Genomic DNA, 18,921 nt, shown 5'->3' with positions numbered 1-18,921 from the left:
AAAACTGTGCGTGCCATGTATGACTACGTTGCAGCGGACAGCGACGAGGTGTCCTTCAAAGATGGAGATGTCATCGTGAATGTGCAGGCCATCGATGAGGGCTGGATGTATGGCACAGTGCAGAGAACTGGAAAGACCGGCATGCTGCCAGCCAACTATGTGGAGGCAATCTAAAGACTAGTGCGAGTATGACACATCCACAGGGCTAAGCATCTCAGGCATTTAGCTAGTTTAGTGTAGTTGAGGGTAGGTTAGGCTTAGAATAGTATCGATCCTGTGTGTCTGCATTCACATTATGTGCAATTTTGTTCATGCCCATACCGGCAAATTTTCAGTGGATGTGACATGAGAAACTGACAGACATGTACCAAACCCAGCAGAACAATTGAAAGCAAATTAAAGACCATTACTTCAGTATATTATCAACAAATAACAGATTCAGTTGGTTGGAAGGCTTCACTGCCTGTTCTAGCATTGAATATTTTGCACAAGAAGAGATGGGCTTTGCTGTAAAGAAGACCTGAAACTGAACTAAAAGTGAGAAACCAAAGAAAGACATTATCAAACCATAACTAAGGAAAAAATATAAACTTGGAAACTGTGAGGTAAGACTATCAGTTCCCGGCCTACAAAAAAAAAAAAAAAGTGTACACTGAAGAGTTCCAAGAAACAAACCTCTTCCCTCCTTTGCTGAAGGCTGGTCACAAGTTGTATGTGTGTTTTGTTTCTTCCAGTTCCCTAGGTCTAGGGTTAGAGTCATATTTTGGCTCAGTAGCTAATAAAGCACACCATGCTTCTGCAGTATATCTGTCTCTTGTCCTGAATATGTAGCCTTACGTAAAAGAAGTCAATTTCTTTGATACATAAATTATTTAAAATATATCCAGGGTTTTAGATGGTTTTATTACATAAACACTGCATGCAACCACATGCATTTCCACTTTTAAATATCCCTTTAAAACAAAAACTTCCACTTCCTGGACTGTCCTTGTGTTGAGACAATGTATGAAATAATTAAATGAATATAGTTAGCAATAATGCATTGATAACAGAAGACATCTGTGGTGAAATAAAATCTCTGCATGAATTTTGGTTTATGAATATAGATAACTCTAAATAATAGAAATGGAATGCTAATTATCCTAAATAAGGCTGCCAATGACTGAAAACAAGAGTTTGTCACACTACCAGTACGATTTATCCTTGTTGATTTTACAAAAATTTTTACAGACTAAAGATTTCCTTACATCACAGGTTGCATGAACACTATCTGTAAACTCAAATTCTATAGTGTTCACTAGCAGTCTTTTTTATAATAACCAAAAAAAAAAAAAGGAGGATAATAAAGACTACTGTGAAGTCTAAAATGTGAGTTGGATTACCTATTAAACAATCATCTTGGAAATGAAGGATGCAGCGAGGATCACCATGTGTGGTAGAAAATTATCCATGTTCCATAATTCTGATCCATGAAACAAATAAATGCACCAAAGACATCAATCCTGCAGGTAAATTCTCAGTTAAAAACACCACTCTTACACCTTCATTCCTTTATTTAAAAAAAAAAAAAGAAAGAAAGAAAAAAGTATTGTAATACTAAAAGTGCCATCTGCATTGTGATCTGCACAGATTTCGTTAAGAACCACCAATAAAAAGGCTAAGAAAGGCCCATCTATCTATAATGCGCTCAAAGGATATGAATATGGTACAAACGATTAATGTCCAAGCAGGTAGTCACAGACCCATCCCACAAGTCTGGAAAGATGTTAGAAGATCCACAGCTAAAACAATAACTAAAAACCATGTAGTCCACTGCTAATAACCATGTTAAAAACCAGTCATGTTCCATGTAGGAGGCTGAGGATGAGAAGGATGGTTGCAATCATGACAAACTGTCCTCAAGGTTGCTGACCAAACGTGACTGAAGATGATCCACAATACTCCTCATCATCCCACTGAGTTGTTCATGCATCAGACCCAATTCTCTTGGTGAATAGCGACCGAGCTCCTCCTGGGTTAGACGAGATCCCAGAGCGGCAACATCTGAAAGCAGCTGCACAGGCACTGGTTCTTCTTGTTTCTGCTCTACAGTTGGCAATTCTAATGAGATGACTTCTGCAGTTAATAATGAATAAAATAATTTTTAAAAAAAAAGCCCTCATGTCAATGTCTAGTATCTATTTGCTGAAAATTATGTGGTAGAAGTTCTCTGTATTCTTTCATACATGATGCAGGTAATCTATACTGCTAATCTGACAATTGTACCTTGTCCATCTCCAGATGTCTGGTCCTCTTGATTTGGAGCTGCAGTAGTCTCCTCAGGCTCAGAGGTCATTTTCTCCATTTCATCAAAGCTTTTCAGGTCATCAGGCCGCCCTTTGCACTTAAAGGAAAAATCAAACTTCAGTAAAACACAATACATCAGCTAAGCACAATATTCCCAATAAAGTGATTTTTTTTTTGTTTTACTGTACCTGCTGCTCATGATAGGTTTTCAGTGCTTTTTTGAGATTTGACATCTTAGGTGAACGAATAGGGAGCGACTTGATTTCATTTGGGGATAGAGCACTCAGATCTCCAACTGTTTTAATATTCTTAGCACGCACAAGCTGACCAAAGCCACGAGGCCTAGGTACAAGAAAAATACAGTGACTACAAGTGAATACACACTTGAAAAAGGAATTTTTATAATATATATATATATATATATATATATATATATATATATATATATATATATATATATATATATATATATATATATATATATATATATATATACACATACATACATACACACACACACACACTCATTCTTATTTAGTCAAGAGGTAAGAAAACTAGTGTCTACATGTGTACTTTTACAGAAATTAAGTGCAAGTTTTATCAACACAGCTTGTGCAATGAGGTCAACTTGATCAGGTCACCTTTAAAGTCACCATAATTCAGGGGGGGGAAAGGGAATTATTTGAGGGCATGCAATGCTCATGAGAATGTAATGAGAAGCAAATTAGAGAGGCCAATGTCATCCACTTTGATCCGGTAAATGAGCACGGGTGCAATCAGTGTAGACAAAATGCTGCCCATTAAAACTTGCCACATTGAGGAAGAAATCTGCGGCAGAACAGCCTCCACAGGGGTAGAACAGCAGACAAGAGCAGGATAAACACAATCCTTTGGAATAGGCCGAGGCTCCTGACTCATTTCTGAAATCTGTTGCCAGGTTAAACATTAATATAAACATTTGTATGTTAAATATTCAATACTCATTAAGCTGGACTCGAGAGAACAGGCTTAAGAATAATCAAACCAGTCCTATCAAAATGGGGGAAAATAAAATGATAAAAAATGTTCTAAGAATAAACAGGAACAAATACCAGGCATTTCTTTGAACTCCTGTAACCTGGACTGCGAAGGTTGCGAGGGCTGAGGGTCAACAGGCCTTTTGTAGGTGTTGTGATGTACTGTAATACAATTGCATTCTAATTAAATTAGCTCCTTTGCTTTAATATCTTAAGAACACAGAAATCTCAGTCATAATACCTTGGGCTGTCCAACAGCTTTTGATTTTGGAGAGCTGGTCCGTATTACTGGACTACGGCGGTCAATGTCATCAGCCAATTCCTGCTGGTATATCGGGTTTGCGAAAGACACTCTGCGAGACTACACAAAAAGAAAAGGGGGGGGGGGGGGGGGTTGGAGGGACCCAACACATTAAAATACACAGCAATATTCCCAGACACACTATATTATACTAGAATTAAGCTTTTGATCTTTAATAAACATTTTATCCTTAAAATACTACCTTAATGAGAGGTGAAGGAGACTCTTCTTCACATTGCCTCTTCTGTCCTTTCTTCAGAATGCTTGTAGATGGAGAAGCTGATGGTGACCATACACCACGTGTTGCACTGTTACTGGGACTCTGCCTCACGTCTGCGTTTCTACAAAGAGAATCTGAAGATTTCTGTTTGGGCGGGGAGTCCAAGCATTCTTCCGCTGAGTCAGTTTGTGGAGATACAGGTGCTTCACAAGATAGAGTGGTCTCAGGTTGAAGATCTGGGTCCATCTGTGTTGCTTCACCATCATCCCCCTCTTCATGAGGAATCCTGTCTAATTCAGTACCCTCTGGAAGTACAGTAACTGCAACATCAAGTTCAGGCACAAGTTCCTCCTTTTCTGGCATCTCAGTTATTTCTCCACTGTGAGCTATTTCCTCCTGACTGACAGGAGATTTGGACTGTTCCTGGCATACTGGCTTATCCTCCACAGGCTGGCTATGGCTTGGAGAAGCATCTGGTACACTTGGATCGGCATCTGGTGTACTTGGACCTTCCTGTGGTTGCTCCTGGCTAAATGCGTTTTCTGAAGATGTTTTATCCTGTTCCTTTTCCTCATGCTTATCCTCCGTGTCATCTATATTGTCTTTGTGGTGTTCCTCTGCCTGCGTCATACCTTCACTCACATCAGAGGACTGGGAAACACTTTCATTATGCTTTTCCACTGGGCTTTCAGCAGGCACCTCCGCTTCTGACAAACTGGCCAAGGATGGAGAAGACTGGACATTTGCAATGTCAGGACAATTATCTTGAAGTGCCACACTCTCTTTTTCGGGTAAGACGGATGCAATACTGTACAACTCCGCTTCAGCTGGTAGGCTGCTGGATTCAAGCAGAACCGTGTTTTCCTTTAGATCCTGTACGACCTGAGAATCACTGCATTGTCCTTTTGAAGGTGTGCTGCTAACTTGGTGGCAGTTACAGTTAGAGGAGCGTCTGCGTCCACGACCTCTTTTACTATGTGGACATGCACGCGATTCGGGAGCCTTTAACTCAACTTTTGCAGGTAGCTGTAGGCTGTGCTGTGAAGATGGAAGGGCTTCTTTCTCAACAGCGCTCTCTTCCAGAACAGCGTTTACCAGCTCCATCTTATCGGAATCTGTTTGCATCTTAGCGTCTTTATCACTCTGTTGCTCATCATTAGCTGATTTTGCATCAGAAGTGTTATGAAGTTCAATCGCTTGGCCTTCTGCTGCAGGGGCCTCATCTTTGTCATCAGCTTTGTGAAGGTGTTGAACCTCATTCAGTGTGCTTTCACCTAAACAGACCTCTGGTTCATTATTTGACACGTCCATTGGAACTGAAGGGATATCTGCATCTTCTTTGCCCAACATATCCCCAGGCGCATTTTCATTCATCTCTGTGCTTGGCATCACTTCAGAAGATGACTTATGCCCTCTTGCCCTTTTAGATCTTTGTCCGTCTCGGGTATCAGACCCATCAGACTCTGAGTTTTCAACAGATGCCAATAAGGTTTGAGATGACCGACGAGTTCTGTATTTCCCACGGCCTTGAGAATTGTCCTGTAACTCACTGATCTCATTACCCTGTGAGCATTCAGAAATCACTGAACCTGATGGAGTAGTGTCTTTACTGAGGTTACTCGTTTCTTCCATAACCTTCTTCCACCTACCTACTTTGCCTTTTGTGGGTTTTGGTGTCTGAGCATGACCTGGGTCACTCACTTGTTCATTTCTCAGCCCAGGCTTATCTTTGTTTTGTGCTTCAGTCCTCCTTGCTCTTCTTGGTCTGCCAGGTGACTGGCTATCAGCATCTGATGCAGAGCTGTCCACTTGTTTGGACACACCAGCTGGAGAGTCTCCCGGAGAGTCCCCAACTCTTTGTCTTTTGTCAGAAACGTCCACATTAGCATTGGTTACTCTGGTCCGCCTTACAGGCCTACCATGTGATGGACTATCTGAAGGATTAAGAGGAGACTCCCTCTTATCTGTTTGACTTAAAGGAGACTGTTGTTCAATAGATGGCTCAGTCTGGTTAACTTCTTTACTCCTACTCCTCTTTCCCTGCGATGAACTTGTAGTGGCAGCAGGAGATGGTGGTACTTGTGAATGTTTCTGTTTATCTTCACGTTCACTATCCTGCAATTTGCCACTTTCACTCATGTTCTCTTCATGGACTCTACTTCTTCTGGTTCTTGTAGGCAAGATGTCTGTTTTCTTGGCAGGTGTAGACTTTTGTGCATTATTTGAAGTTGATGCCTTTTTCTGCTGCTTGCTTTTGGATTCCTGGTCTGACTCTTCCCCTGGCAGGACAGGTCTACTTCTGCGTCTACCCGACCTCCTTGGTTCAACCTGACTTGAATCCTGAGAAGCAACAACCTCAGATTCTCCACCAGGGGAGGCAATTTCAGTGTTCACCACCACCACACTGGATTTGTCTGAAGACTTGTTACCAGTATCAACTGCCTCATTCAGCTCTTGGGTCTGGGTGTCTGGGATCACATCATCTTCATCTTCTGTGCCTTCACTTGGACATTTAACTACTGACTTTAACTCTGCTGTTATTTCCATGTTTAGTCCATCAGCCTGATTAGTAGACTCCTGGGTAATATTAGCAGCAGATTCCTTAGAGACCTCTTTAACAATTTCTGGCTGCGAGTAAGAAGAAGGTGGAGGCGATTTCGAGTCATTTTGTGACTTTGGAGACTCCTGACTACAAAAAGTCCTAGAGAGTGGGCCAGTAAATTGTGTAACACTTGGGGAACTAGCTGGCCTACCCTCTGCATATTTCTCAAGGGTGATGAAGGACTGACGTCGGCTGCTAGACTTTGGTGGAGTACCAGAGATCATGTCAGATGAACCAGACACACCTGGGCTTTGGCTCTCTATATGGCTTGCAGAATCCTGAAGTTCACCGGCATCCAAAGCTGAGACGTCCGCTGAAGACGGCACCTCAGTAGTTTGGTTAGCTTCATTTGTTGCTTTGTCTTGTGATGTTGTGTCTGGACTGATGTAATCTTGCATCTTCTGATCCTCGCTTACAGATGATGCCTCCTCCTTTAAATCCAACGGATTAAAAACAAAAAACTATTTACTACTTGAGGTATTAACTTCTCTTGCTCCAATTAAAATAATACAACCATTTGCACAATAAATGACTTTTCAGTCCAGTCAGATATACACAGTCCTACCTTCGGTTCAGTCATATTAATTTCTTTGGTCTCAGCTTGTTCCTGTGTTGGAAATTTGTCCCTAAATGCAAACACATGCTGGTAAACAGCAAAGTACTGAAAGACAGAGATGCTGAGATAATGAAACTAATGCAGAAGAAGGAGAAATAAAAAACAACAACAACAACAACAACAACAACAACAGTACATACATGGACTCCTCTTGGCTCTGAGTGTACTGTGTAAAGACTGTAGTATCCAAAGAGGCATCCAAGTTATTGTACATGGCAGGGATATCAACCCTAGGAAAGAAGGAATCAAGCAGTACATAAGTTACACATGTTTACATATGAGACATTTTGCTGCAGTACAAAACCTGGTAAGCTTTACTACCTTTTAGTTCTTTTGACCTCCTTCTGATGTTCAGTCAACACTCTCTCCTTTGCCTCAGGTGGAATGAAGACGAAATCTACCGACGCCTCCTCCTCAAGAACTTCTTTTCGTGGCGGTTTCGGAGACCCGAAATCCAGTTTCACCTGCAAATGTTACACCACCATCAACCAAAATATGATACAACTGAGAAGATCCAAAAGGAAAAAAAAAAAAAAAAAAAAAAAAAAAAAAAACCCGTCATTTCAGGTCATTTACCGATACAGGCTTGGAGGGTGTTCCAGAGCTCTTTTCCTTTAGCTCTGCTGCCCTGGTTAGTAAGGATTCTCTCTTTCCCACTGAAGTCACCATCATCCCACTGATCTTGGTGTCAAGTTGAGAACACTCACTCTGCTCAAAACAAAATGAACTATGAAGATGAATACATTTGGTGCACCATTACAGATTAAATAATGTCTAATAAAATTATTTTCTAAAATGTGTGGCCTCCTAGGAAAACCCTTTCAGATAGTGAAATTCAACCAGTGGGCAGTGTCTTACACGGTATGCTGTCAATCAATGCACAACATGAAGTATAAAAAAAAAAGTGTACCGAACTTGAAAAGTATTATAAGCTTACATAATATACTGGTTAGTCAGGTTTTGTACTACTGTGATTCTGTCTGATGCTAGAAATGCTAAACAGAACTTACTGAGCACTGTCCACTGAAATCCTCAGAGGAGTTTTCAACTGGTTGAAAACCAGGTAAAATTAAGGGAGACTTCTGCTTAGCTTGACTTAAAACAGACCTAGAAGAAATTTTACTTTCATCAGTGAAGGCTTTTTGGGCCAAGGCACTTTTCTATATAATAACACAAGGAATACTTTTAACATCATTGTTAACAAAGGTCTTTTAAATGGACATTATAATATACAATGCACACACGCACCTGAGACTCTCAGGATATGTCAGCACAAGGGCTTTTCCAAAAGTGGCATTCCAGAATTGAGTGATGACTGAGCGGATTTGTTTGCTCTTGTGTTGGAAAAGCACACAGAGTAAAGGAGATAAAACCTCCAGCAGCTCATCATCATACTGCAGTGCAGAACGCGTTTGCAAGGTGCCAAGTACATCTCCTACCAGCTTTTCCAACTAAATTGAAGGTAGAAAAGACTTGTCTTTTAAATAGGATATCAGGATTGTGACAAAAGGATGAGCGAACATCTATAGGTGACGATCAGCATCTTCAACTTCAGAAATACATTTACCTTGGATCCTAGCACAGAGTGGGTCTTGGACTGGTCACTTTCTGAACTACAAGAGTTAAGAGACAAAAAAATGCATTCAGTATGTGTAGAGGTATTCAGGTTTTGTTTGAAGACGTTTAATTAGTACCATATACGTCGTCTAAAATACTGAAAACTCACCTTCCTACCTGACCATAAAGAAGTGCAAGAGGTTTGGTAAGGGAAGCCAGTGACTCTTGGATAACGGTGGGCAACGCAAGGTTTGTGAAAAGAACAGACACAATAGAGAAGAGCACTGTACCAATGCCACTTAAAACTGCACTGTTCTCCTCTGAAGAGGCCAAAGTTAGGAAAACCTCTAAAGACTGCACCAAGAGCACATGGAAGTTTGAGAGATTCCCCAGAGCTTTGTTCCTCTTTCGAACCCAACCAAGTGGTGTGTGAGGGGCTAAGGAGGGAAAAGTTCATTGTTAAATTGTAAAACCATTTAAAAAAAAATAAACCTGTCCTAACATCTAAAGCAAAACACACAATGGCTTACATTTCATCTTCTGCTGAAACTGAGGGGTAAATGGAGAGAAGTCCACACTTTCAATAATTGACAGCAATATACTTGCTACTGCCTCAAGAGTGGACAAACTCTAGACAGGGGTGGGAGAAACAGAGCTTGATTAATTTGAGATAAATATAATGAACAAACTGTCATGTTCCATGTATGCTGTATACCTTCAGGGCATCACCATCCAGTGCAGCAGATATCCTGGCACACAACTCTTCGCAGCACACATTCTCTTCCGCTGTGGCCACGAGAGCGGAGCAGCGAGCAAAAGCCTTGTATAGTCGAGACCAAGCGTTCAGCATGGTCTTCTGCGTCATCTAATGCAGAAATTATAGTAAAGCAATCTGAGAATTCTGTGCCAGCAACTGACTATAAAGACCAAAATATGTGCAAGTACAGCAGATGCCTACTGACCTGTGGAAGACCTGAGCCAGGCAAAAGGTGAGTAATGGGAAACATCAAGGCACTATGAATTGCACTGAAGTTATGCTCCAGGGCATCTCCTTGATTCACCTCATTTGTCTGTAAAAATAAATAAATAAATAAATAAATAAATAAATAAAATGTGGTGGTTCTCTGTTAATGCTCAAAATGAGGACCGACAAAGAGTAATCTAGTATAAACGCAAAACAAACCTGTGTAATGGTATCAGTTAAAGGGTTCACAACTACACTCCACATTCTCCACAAATGCTCTTTGTTTTCCACAGCCTCCACACTGCCACTGAATGTACCCAAAACTGACTCGCCAAAGGCCAGGGGGGATGTGGGCCCACAGAGACCGCAACTGACTAGGGTCTCCAAACACACAAAGAACCTACGAGATAGCAAGAAAAGAAAGGCAAACCAATCATAGACCATTTAACCAAATCTATAGTTCTCTGTATGACCAAAAGACTCATTTAAATAGCAATAAGAACAAGCAAAGGCCGACAACACTAAAGAACTTGCCTTTCTTCAGCCACAAATGATGAGAGCATACTGCTCTTGTAGAAGAGGAGGATCAAGAAAAGAGCTGGGGTACCCTAAGCAGAAACAGATAGGATAACTTTACGCATCAAGGAATGCATTTATAAATAAATGATTTCCAAATAGCACATTTTACGACTGTTTCTAAATACAGGTTATTATAAAATGGTCAGCTACAAACAACCACCAAACTGACATTCAAGACATCCATGTTGGCCACTTGATATGCTGCAGACCCCAACACCTTCTGAGGTATGGCTTTCACAGTAGCTTCCAACAAAACCTGTAAAGCAGGACAATCAGTTTAAGAAATTGCATAGCATATAAACAGGGTATCTGTACTTTAAATTTAATACTTTATAATACCATATTAAAGCCATTTCCAAAACATTTTAAGACCTGCACGTCACTTCAAGCATGCTACATGATACATCATGTATATACATCCATTTCTGAGTTTAAGTAAACTATAAAGGTATATGGGAGACCATGCATTACCATTGCTCAAACAGTACAAGTGAAAAAAATCCAGTATTTCCTTTCCATGACTTTCCAAGAGAGGAAATAAAAATATACAGCGATGGATTACAGCAGTCAGAAGAGAAAAAGATGTCAAATTTACCATCACTCCCTGAGCAGCTGTATTAGAAACCCCCTCGCAGCAGTGTTTACTAGTTTTTTTTTGTAAAATAATGCCAGGATAATTTAATAAGTAGTGTTAAATTTTAATAAAGAATATATACATTTAAAAAAAAAAAAAAAAAAAAAAAAAAAAAAAAAAAAAAAAAAAAAAAACACTTTGCTATTTTGCAATATTACTTATGGCACTAAATAATAATAATAACCTTTGCATAACAAACTTTTTATTTGGGGGTACAATTAGTAATACAACAATAGTAATATATTTCTGACTTCATTCACCTATATGCGTTAGACCTTATGACGTATTTTGTGGTGGAAAACCGCAGGAAAACCTCCGTTTCGTTGGCAACAGATTTTGTAATTCACTTCTCATTATTAATCAGGAGAAATGCTGTAAACCTCTGCCCACAAAAATGTTTGAGATTACGCCAACGTAAAACCAAAGTGAATCTGGCGAGTGTTGTGTCTAAATGCATGTTATAAGCGACTCAAACTCGCAGCACAGAGAGAGACAAGTTGGTGTGGAGCGGCATTTCCTGTGAACCGAGCCGCTCTAGAACGCAGAGGACACACACTAAGTGCAACACAATGACACAGCTTTACCATCTCAAAAAGCAACAAGCCAAAATAAAATCTAAATATTCTTTACGGTGTCAGTTCTGTTGCATTTTTAAGACCCTTGAAACGTGAATTTAAGACATTTTAATGCTAATTAAGGTCTTATTTTTTACTTTAATAAACGAAAGACATTTTAAGACTTTTTAAGGACCCCTGGACATCCTGAGGAAGCAGTGTTCGGCAAAATCTGGGACGAGATGTTTACAAAAAGGCTTTTGTATGTAATTAAAAATCACCATCAAAACGCTAGCGATGAATTCTCATTTTAAGTCTTTGAGGTGTCCAAGTCTTAGCATGCCATGAGGACTCAAAAGTTTTGGGGTGTTGGCATCTCAAGTTTAGAAACCTCAAAGGGTGTTGAATGAGTACTTGTAATTAGTATTCGCCGCTAGGGTCTGAAGGAGCTGATTTTCAAGGGCAGCCATTTGCAAAGTGAGATGATTTACCAGAGCCCGTGGAGCTGGCAGGGTTTCAGAGGACACAATAGACTGCAGGGCCTGTAGCAGGAGAGTAAGTACCTCAGAACCCTGTCTCTCCTTCTTATTGCCAGCTGTGAAAAAAGGAACCACAAAGATGGAACAGATGCAGGCTTAAAACAGCAACAGAACACTTTTATTCATGCCTGTGTATTAATACAGATTTATAGACCAATGCAGCACTTACCAGCCTCTATTGTTGTATTGACATGACCAACAAGGCTGGTCCATATCAGACTCAGCAACGCTTCTAAACAAAGAAATACAACAAAAAGCATGTTTATTTTACTAGTTTCATTTAATTTAACTATTTATATTTAAAAAACTGCCCAAACAATGTGCTAGGCATGACATGTATAGGGGAAAAGTTCGAGTAAGTATCTTGTGTAAATGATCAATATTTCATAATATGACAAATCAACCACAGCAGCTCGATTTACATCTGGATGCAATTCAGGCCATCTGGAGATAATACAGTGCAATGATTGGGTAACTGTATAAACAAATGTTAAAATAAAATAAAAAAATCCATCCACTGACAAAAGAATAACAGAGGCTCTTGGGGGGCTGGCAACTGCACAATGAGACTGTTGTCTCCTAAGAGTGCATGCCAAATTATCCAAATTCATATTATTCAGGTGGATCCACTCTTATTAGAACCAGTTTTTCTCTTAATTCATTTAGATTAATAAAAAAAAATTATTAAAAAAAAACCAAACAATGGCAATGTGGAGCTTAGCACACTAGATCCTAAACAATTAGAAGCAATACATAAGGGTTCCAACATTAAGGGGTACTCTGAAGTCACAGGCACACTTTAAGGAAATCTAATAGGTCAGTATTAGCTATAACAATGGCAGGGAATGGTTAAGAGAAAGGTACAATTTATTTATAGACAAATCACACACCATAATTAACTGAATAAAGGCTGAATGCAGCTGCACACTAAAACAGTCTCAAAAACTAGCCACTGCATAGTGAATTGAGGCAATTGAGTACCTGGAGCATCTTTGCCCACAGAGGTGAAGCCATCTCGAACAGCTGAAATGAGTGTGGAGGAGTGCTTGCTGAAGAAAGAGTGGTTGCTGAGAAGGTTGTGTGTCAAAGGCTCTGGAAAAAAAAAAAAAAGCAAAGAATTTGATAATGATACGGTTCACAAATAGCCATTGTGCCGTAGAATCCTAAACTTACAATAGACCATTTTCACAAGACGTCATGCAACTTCTGTTCTGACTCAAAGCATCGTATGGTTACTTCCGCCAGCATAGCGGAACGCTGTGGCGTTTACCCAGTCTCTTCTACATCTGCCAGAAATATGTCTAGATGATGTACAGCGACTTGTAGACAAGTTTTTACTTACGACTTTATCCTTGATAAAGGATACAAATTCTTCATTGAGCAGTACCTGTTTGATTATGAAGCTAAGAGTTTTTGTATTGTCCAGCCCAGCTAACGTTAGCGGAGGAGATATGATAACGGTAGCTGTTAGCTTGCTCTTCTGCAAATATAGTCTTTAAGTCCTTATTCTTGATTAACTTACGGTAACACACACCGCAAACTCTTGTTGCAATCGTGCTTCCATATTACCGATGTTAGCTATAGATTGAGTATTGTTAGACAAAAATCAGTAATGTATTCATGTTTAACGTTGTGCCCTTTCACCAAAACATTGCATTGGAATACGGGTTTGAATGTAGTTGTCGATGAGGTGACAGCAAGAGGGCGTGGTCACAGGACCATGAGGAAAAATGAGGAGGCTCATCACCTTCAGGTTTTTCTGATTGTTGTGTTCTTGCTGTGGTTGCAGACATGAGTAATTACACATTAATATAAAAAGTAAACACTTGTTAGTAAACTTGTGGCAACACAGGCCGAGAGCAATGCATATTTTTCTTGTTGCTGCTAGCTAGCCTACTTTCCCATCCAAGGCAGTTACACGTTAAAGAACGGTAAACTGGAAACGATCATTAATGTTCCTGCATTTTCCTGAAGTATCCAGCATGCATAAGATAACATGGAAGTACGTATACACTGCTTTGCAGAAAGGTGGATGGATTTAGAGGTCATTGAGAAAAGGGACTATTCAGATAGTTTTAAAGTAGACAGACAGGAAAGGGCAGGGAATTACAATATCCGCAAATCTGTACATTAAGAAACAGTCAGAAGCAATACTGAAAATAGGATTCAAACAACAAAGAAAGTAAGTGTGCACTGGTGCTTTACCAAGACTGAGCTGCAGATTATTCTTGGCTGCAGCAGCACTGGCCTGTGAGCCTAGAAAGTAGTGCAGTAGCATCTCCAGCCCCAGCAGTTGGATGGAGGAGTAGGACTGAGGGATACTCACGCTGCTGTTAAGGCTCAGACGAAAGCTAGAACCTGGACTGCTACATGAGGGAACACCTAAAGTGGACAGATAAATAGGGGGGGGGGAAATGATATTACATTCAGGTTTCAAGGGAAAACAAAAGCATATTTAATGTCCAGAGGGGGAAAAACCCACATTCCCTATACCTGCTTTAGGAGTAACTAGTCCAATGCCATTGCTTTGGCTTGTGTTTCTAGCAGGAGTGGCTGAAGACACCAATGAAGCATCTGCAGGAAGTGTGCTAAGCAGCAGTGGTACACCAACCTTTATACATAACAGTTTTGTGTGTTAAAACCTTGAAAAACTCACAATAGTGTTAAAAACCTGTGTTGCCTGTATTTTACATTGTGATTAACATTATATTATTTACCTGTTCAAAGTTAGCAGACAGGTTAGGCCCTAGTTTGACCACCAGATACCACCAGACCTCCAATTTGGTGAGCAGCAAGGCTTCGGTCCTCACGAGGATGGAGCTGAGGGGCTGCATGAGCAGCTTTAATCGCTTGCTGCTACAGAGAATATCTGGAAATGACATTTAAATCCAGTTTGATCTAATCCATATTAAAATGTCAAAAAGATACAAGGTTGATGTTTGCAGCAGTCTGGTCAACTGCTCACCTGGATTAAGAGCAAAGTTGTCAATGAGGCTCTTCCAGGCTATGAAGGCAATTTTCTTAATGCTGGGAGAGGAGCTGCGGAAGCCCAGCTCTTCCAAATAGAGCAGCGAGTTTATGAAAGCACCTCCTTTGTGGAGCAACTTCATAAAAATAAAAAAAAGAAGAGCACCCACATTTCAGATTTACCTGCACCAAACATCTCTTCAGTACATATAAAAGAAAGATCATGAGTGGCATGATCATGTGCATGCCTTACCTTGCCCAGAAGCTTTACAAATAAAGGCCAGAGCTTCAGCACATTGCTCTCATTCTTGGTGGAGAACAGTTTCTGCATCTCAGGAATAAGTTTCTAGAATAATAACAACAATAAGAAGAAGAAGAAGAAGAAGAAGCAAGTTATTGTAAGAACGTTGTGAAAGAGATGCATAATCTCACCCAAGCAATCTAGTGCTAACTACTTTTTCCAAAACATAGCCCAACACTTATTTCACAGTAGGAGAAAGAACATGTGAAAAGCCATTCAATTTGTCACCTCCACAGAATCAGATTGTGGTATTTTTCAACAGGAAGCAAAATAAAGTCACAACCACCCAAATAATCATAAGCCAGAACTGCCTCCTACCCAAGGACAAACCGCTTTATCTGAAGGCACAAAAGAGCCTCTCTCACACTCTTGCAGTGTCTCTGCAAGATGGAAAATGAGGAAAAGACTTACCGACGACATCATGGGCTCTACAATGGCAGCAACCTCCTGCTGTTTCTCCAGAAGAAGGGGCATTCCCATCTCCAGCGCAGCAGCCGCACGCAAGCGCACCTTCGAGGCTGAGTGAACTACCAGAGGTATGACCAGCTTAATCCACAAGACTGCTCCTTCACCCATCTGAAGAGGAGCCTGCTCAAGCAGCCTGTAATCAAAACATTCAAACAGCTTATTTTTTGATGGATGGATGGACAGATGAATATTATTGATCCCACAAGGGATATTATATTACATAAGCACAAAGAATACCAATACAATTAAAAGCAGAATCATAGATCTACCAAAAAAAAAAAAAACACACTAACTTAACTTATTACATTTATACCCACATACTTGAGTCTACTGAACTCAATTCAAAGGTTTAATCAGGAGGTAGAGAAATGTACATATGTAAAACCATTAACAGTTTGTTCTTCATCTACACACTGCAATACTACTAATCAATAGTAAAAGTAAATAATTTACAAATTTTTGGTTAGCAGAGACTTGTACATAATGGTCCATGGAAACATGATTTGTCCAAACAATGATTGAGGGTTCAAGTGCGAAACAATATGTTTCACACTGAAAAGTGCCCAGTGTGTGCAAGATTGTATTATTTAGAGGTAAAAATGGAAAAAGAAAAATGTAATGAGTATTTACTTTATAACAACATTTAGCGACTCGTGATCTGTCAGGACTGACTGGATGTCTTTTGTCTGCAGAGCCTCAAGAGTCTTGAGTATTTCTGGTGTCTAAAAGACAGAGGAGAAATGTGCAAACATGGTTTAAAATGAAAGCAAAAGCACCTCCAACCTGTAGAATACTTTCTGACTACAGACCTTCTTGGCAACAATATCTGCAGGAAAGTTCTGTTTCGAAATGACCCATAATGCTCGTGTGCAGGTGTTCTTATCTGTCGACTTTAACACCAGGGCACACAGGGCCGACAAAATCTCCTCGGCAAAATTGGCTGAAAAAAAGAATCAAAGCAAGCATCTCAAAACCAAGAAGAAACAGAAAACAGAAGACTTGCGCTGTATCCGTATTCTGTTCCCTTTGCTTCATATCCTACCTGGAACGCTAGATACAATGTTTGTGTTGAATACACAGAAGCCCAGAGCTTGAAGCGCAGCCTGGCTTAGCTCCTCGTTCTCGCTGGATATGTGAGTCTGACAGCACGAACGCAAAGGATCAAGTATGAAAGAAGAAATGCAGACTTTACAAAATAACTACACTGAATAGTGTCAAATTCCAAATAAGCATATGACCAAAAAAAAAAACTATAAAAACATAAATGAACATAAACTGATTTTAGAGCAAGTTCTTACCTGAAAAGCTTTACCCAGGCGTGAAAAGTGCTTAACGATTAAAGGAAAGAACTGCCGTCCGTCTTCTCCACTCAGCCGACTGAAAACGGCAGACACGAAGTAGCTCAGTAACATTTTACGAACATCTAGGAACGCGCTACAGCTTCACAATGCTTAGTATAACCATTTCAATAAATCAAGCCGATCTACCGGAGCCTCAATCACTCACTTGGCTATGGTAAGGTAGGCATCGGTCTGCTCCGACACTCCGGCTGCATCGTCTTCCAGAGTCCCGAGGAGAGGGAGGAGGCTGGAGCTGGACATGGGGACCGTGGCCATCATCCTCACGTCCTGCAGGAGCACAAACAATTACAACAGGAACACGAACTCCAATCCTGTCTCCATGCCTTTGACTTTAGACACATGCTTTTCTTATGACCATCAAACTCTTCACAGAAAGAAAAACCACAAAACAACATTTTAAAGAGAGCTTTAAACACCTGGATTGAATTTTGTAGCTACTGATTAGCTCAAAACTGCAGACCTAGTGCTGATGCTTGGCTCTTAATTCATGAACACCTTTGGGAAACAATGATCCATGTGCTTCAGAATAGAATAAAGATCAACATGGTGTAGAAAGCACATTTACCGAAGCACATTGTGTTCCATGATTGCAAGTGTTTAGCTACACTTTAAGCCCCTTTAATCACTGGTGCATGGCAGCTAACAGGTGGCAATAACGCCAAATATGCACGGAGGCTGTTAAATAACTAGACTAACTCTGAAAACATGCGCATTCAACAGCTAGGTATCAGAAAGAGGAATTCAGCAATGATGAGCACAGACGGAGGTGGCAACTAGCTAGCTTCTCTGCCTCCTCCCTGCTAGGTGGCTGGCTAGCCAATTGATTAGTTGCATAACGACAGACATTTTATCTAGTGATATATTCTCTCTAATTCCCAAACGCAGCACCGGGATTGTTTTGTTTTAGATCTGCTACACATCTAGCGACCTCATTCTAGTTTAGCACATCGTGTAAACAATGTGCAGCCAGCTAATAAGATCCAGCTAATAACATCTGCACTCAGGTAATGAAACCAAAACGAAACGCGTGAATCCTGCTAGATATACATCAGCGCTTTTTATTTTTCCTTCGAGTGTAAGCACACTAGATTGTCTTTTTTTATTATTATTGATGCGTTAGATTTGATATTGCGGTCTCATATGATGAGCATGGTGGCTAGCTAACTTACCCAACCCCCTGCCCAGAACACACACACCGCAGCTAACTAGGAAGCGAGGGGGAAAAGTAGTGTTCTCTCACCTCACTGCAATTAAAGGAACACAACCAACAAAAAGCGGCGTTAGCATGGACAGAAAGCTTATACTAACAAAACAAGCGAGGGTTTTCCAAAAAATATATATCAAGGACTGTCAGTAACGGGGAAGTTACCGTCTCGCTATTTCTTCTGCAGTCCCGCGAAAACGCTGGCGCCAAACAAGGCGCGCTGAACGTCTTCACCTTTCACCCGTCGCAGGCCCCGCCCACTCATAAATAATTCATTACAAAGGCGCAACCCGAGAACTTCATTGGTGTTCTGAAGTTAACGGAATATTTCCGTTAATTTATTACGGACTGATTAATTGGATTAATCATTCAAATTATTTAATTATATGAATTTATAACTGAATTAATAACATGACATTAGACATCTATCTCTATCGTGATTTTTCAAATCAAGACTAAAAACATACTGTTACAAATGAGCATTTTAAATCTGTATTTATCAATTGTATGTTCTGTGTTTTTGTGCATTTGTTTTCATCACTGTCAGGCCCGGATTAAGAATTCAGAGGCCCCTGGGCACAATGTCTTTGCAATAAGTGCAAATAGTTGTTAGATGCTATTTATGCTTATAAATAGTGGCAGATACTACTTGCGCCTCAGTATTGTTGTACATTAACAGGATGCAGTAATTACATAGTGTAAAAGACTATATTTATTAAAAATTATTAAATGGATGCCACCTTATTGGGACA

The 18,921-nt window shown here is 40.2% G+C and overlaps 2 protein-coding genes across 20 annotated transcripts in view; one reads left to right on the top strand and one right to left on the bottom strand.

Moving 5' to 3' along the window:
* The window catches only part of neb (nebulin), a 58,091-nt gene extending 57,522 nt beyond the window's left edge, over positions 1–569 (top strand). For all 16 annotated transcript variants that reach the window (XM_053626965.1, XM_053626960.1, XM_053626967.1 and 13 more), the window contains one exon: positions 1–569. In XM_053626965.1, the coding sequence (XP_053482940.1) occupies positions 1–174 (174 nt within the window). In that variant the 3' untranslated portion in view covers positions 175–569.
* A 966-nt stretch (positions 570–1,535) lies between these two features.
* Positions 1,536–18,398, bottom strand: rif1 (replication timing regulatory factor 1). Of its 4 annotated transcripts, none has more exons than XM_053626975.1 (37): positions 18,335–18,396; positions 18,135–18,209; positions 17,111–17,232; positions 16,903–16,981; positions 16,647–16,743; positions 16,414–16,544; positions 16,235–16,326; positions 15,548–15,737; positions 15,089–15,181; positions 14,834–14,972; positions 14,586–14,737; positions 14,362–14,479; positions 14,074–14,250; positions 12,850–12,960; positions 12,038–12,100; positions 11,821–11,924; positions 10,311–10,397; positions 10,097–10,170; positions 9,782–9,962; positions 9,561–9,668; positions 9,314–9,463; positions 9,129–9,228; positions 8,768–9,035; positions 8,609–8,654; positions 8,290–8,492; positions 8,052–8,148; positions 7,618–7,749; positions 7,363–7,505; positions 7,182–7,271; positions 6,991–7,051; positions 3,806–6,856; positions 3,544–3,663; positions 3,378–3,464; positions 3,098–3,213; positions 2,475–2,628; positions 2,266–2,383; positions 1,536–2,115 (listed from the first exon to the last, which is right to left on the bottom strand). In XM_053626975.1, the coding sequence occupies exons 3-37, from the start codon at positions 17,221–17,223 to the stop codon at positions 1,883–1,885; spliced, it is 7,278 nt and encodes a 2,425-aa protein (XP_053482950.1). In that variant the 5' UTR covers positions 17,224–17,232; positions 18,135–18,209; positions 18,335–18,396; the 3' UTR covers positions 1,536–1,882. The 4 variants fall into 4 exon arrangements, with proteins under 4 accessions (XP_053482950.1, XP_053482953.1, XP_053482952.1 ...); XM_053626978.1 differs by having other exon boundaries at positions 1,536–2,100; XM_053626977.1 differs by lacking the exon at positions 18,135–18,209 and having other exon boundaries at positions 18,335–18,398.
* Positions 18,399–18,921: the final 523 nt, after the last annotated feature.

Source organism: Ictalurus furcatus, chromosome 6 (genome assembly GCF_023375685.1).
Source record: "Ictalurus furcatus strain D&B chromosome 6, Billie_1.0, whole genome shotgun sequence".
Lineage (NCBI taxonomy): Eukaryota > Metazoa > Chordata > Actinopteri > Siluriformes > Ictaluridae > Ictalurus > Ictalurus furcatus.
The sequence above is the reverse complement of the archived record's forward strand: the minus strand, read 5'-3'. Positions and strand labels throughout refer to the sequence as shown.

Excerpts from the sequence above, each read along its gene's own strand:
- rif1 (XM_053626977.1), bottom strand. The coding sequence starts at position 17,223 with ATGATGGCCACGGTCCCCATGTCCAGCTCCAGCCTCCTCCCTCTCCTC. Across the intron at positions 9,464-9,560 it reads CTGGCTCAGGTCTTCCACAG|ATGACGCAGAAGACCATGCT; the intron begins GTCAGTAGGCAT and ends TTTCTGCATTAG. Across the intron at positions 8,493-8,608 it reads ACTCTGTGCTAGGATCCAAG|TTGGAAAAGCTGGTAGGAGA; the intron begins GTAAATGTATTT and ends CCTTCAATTTAG.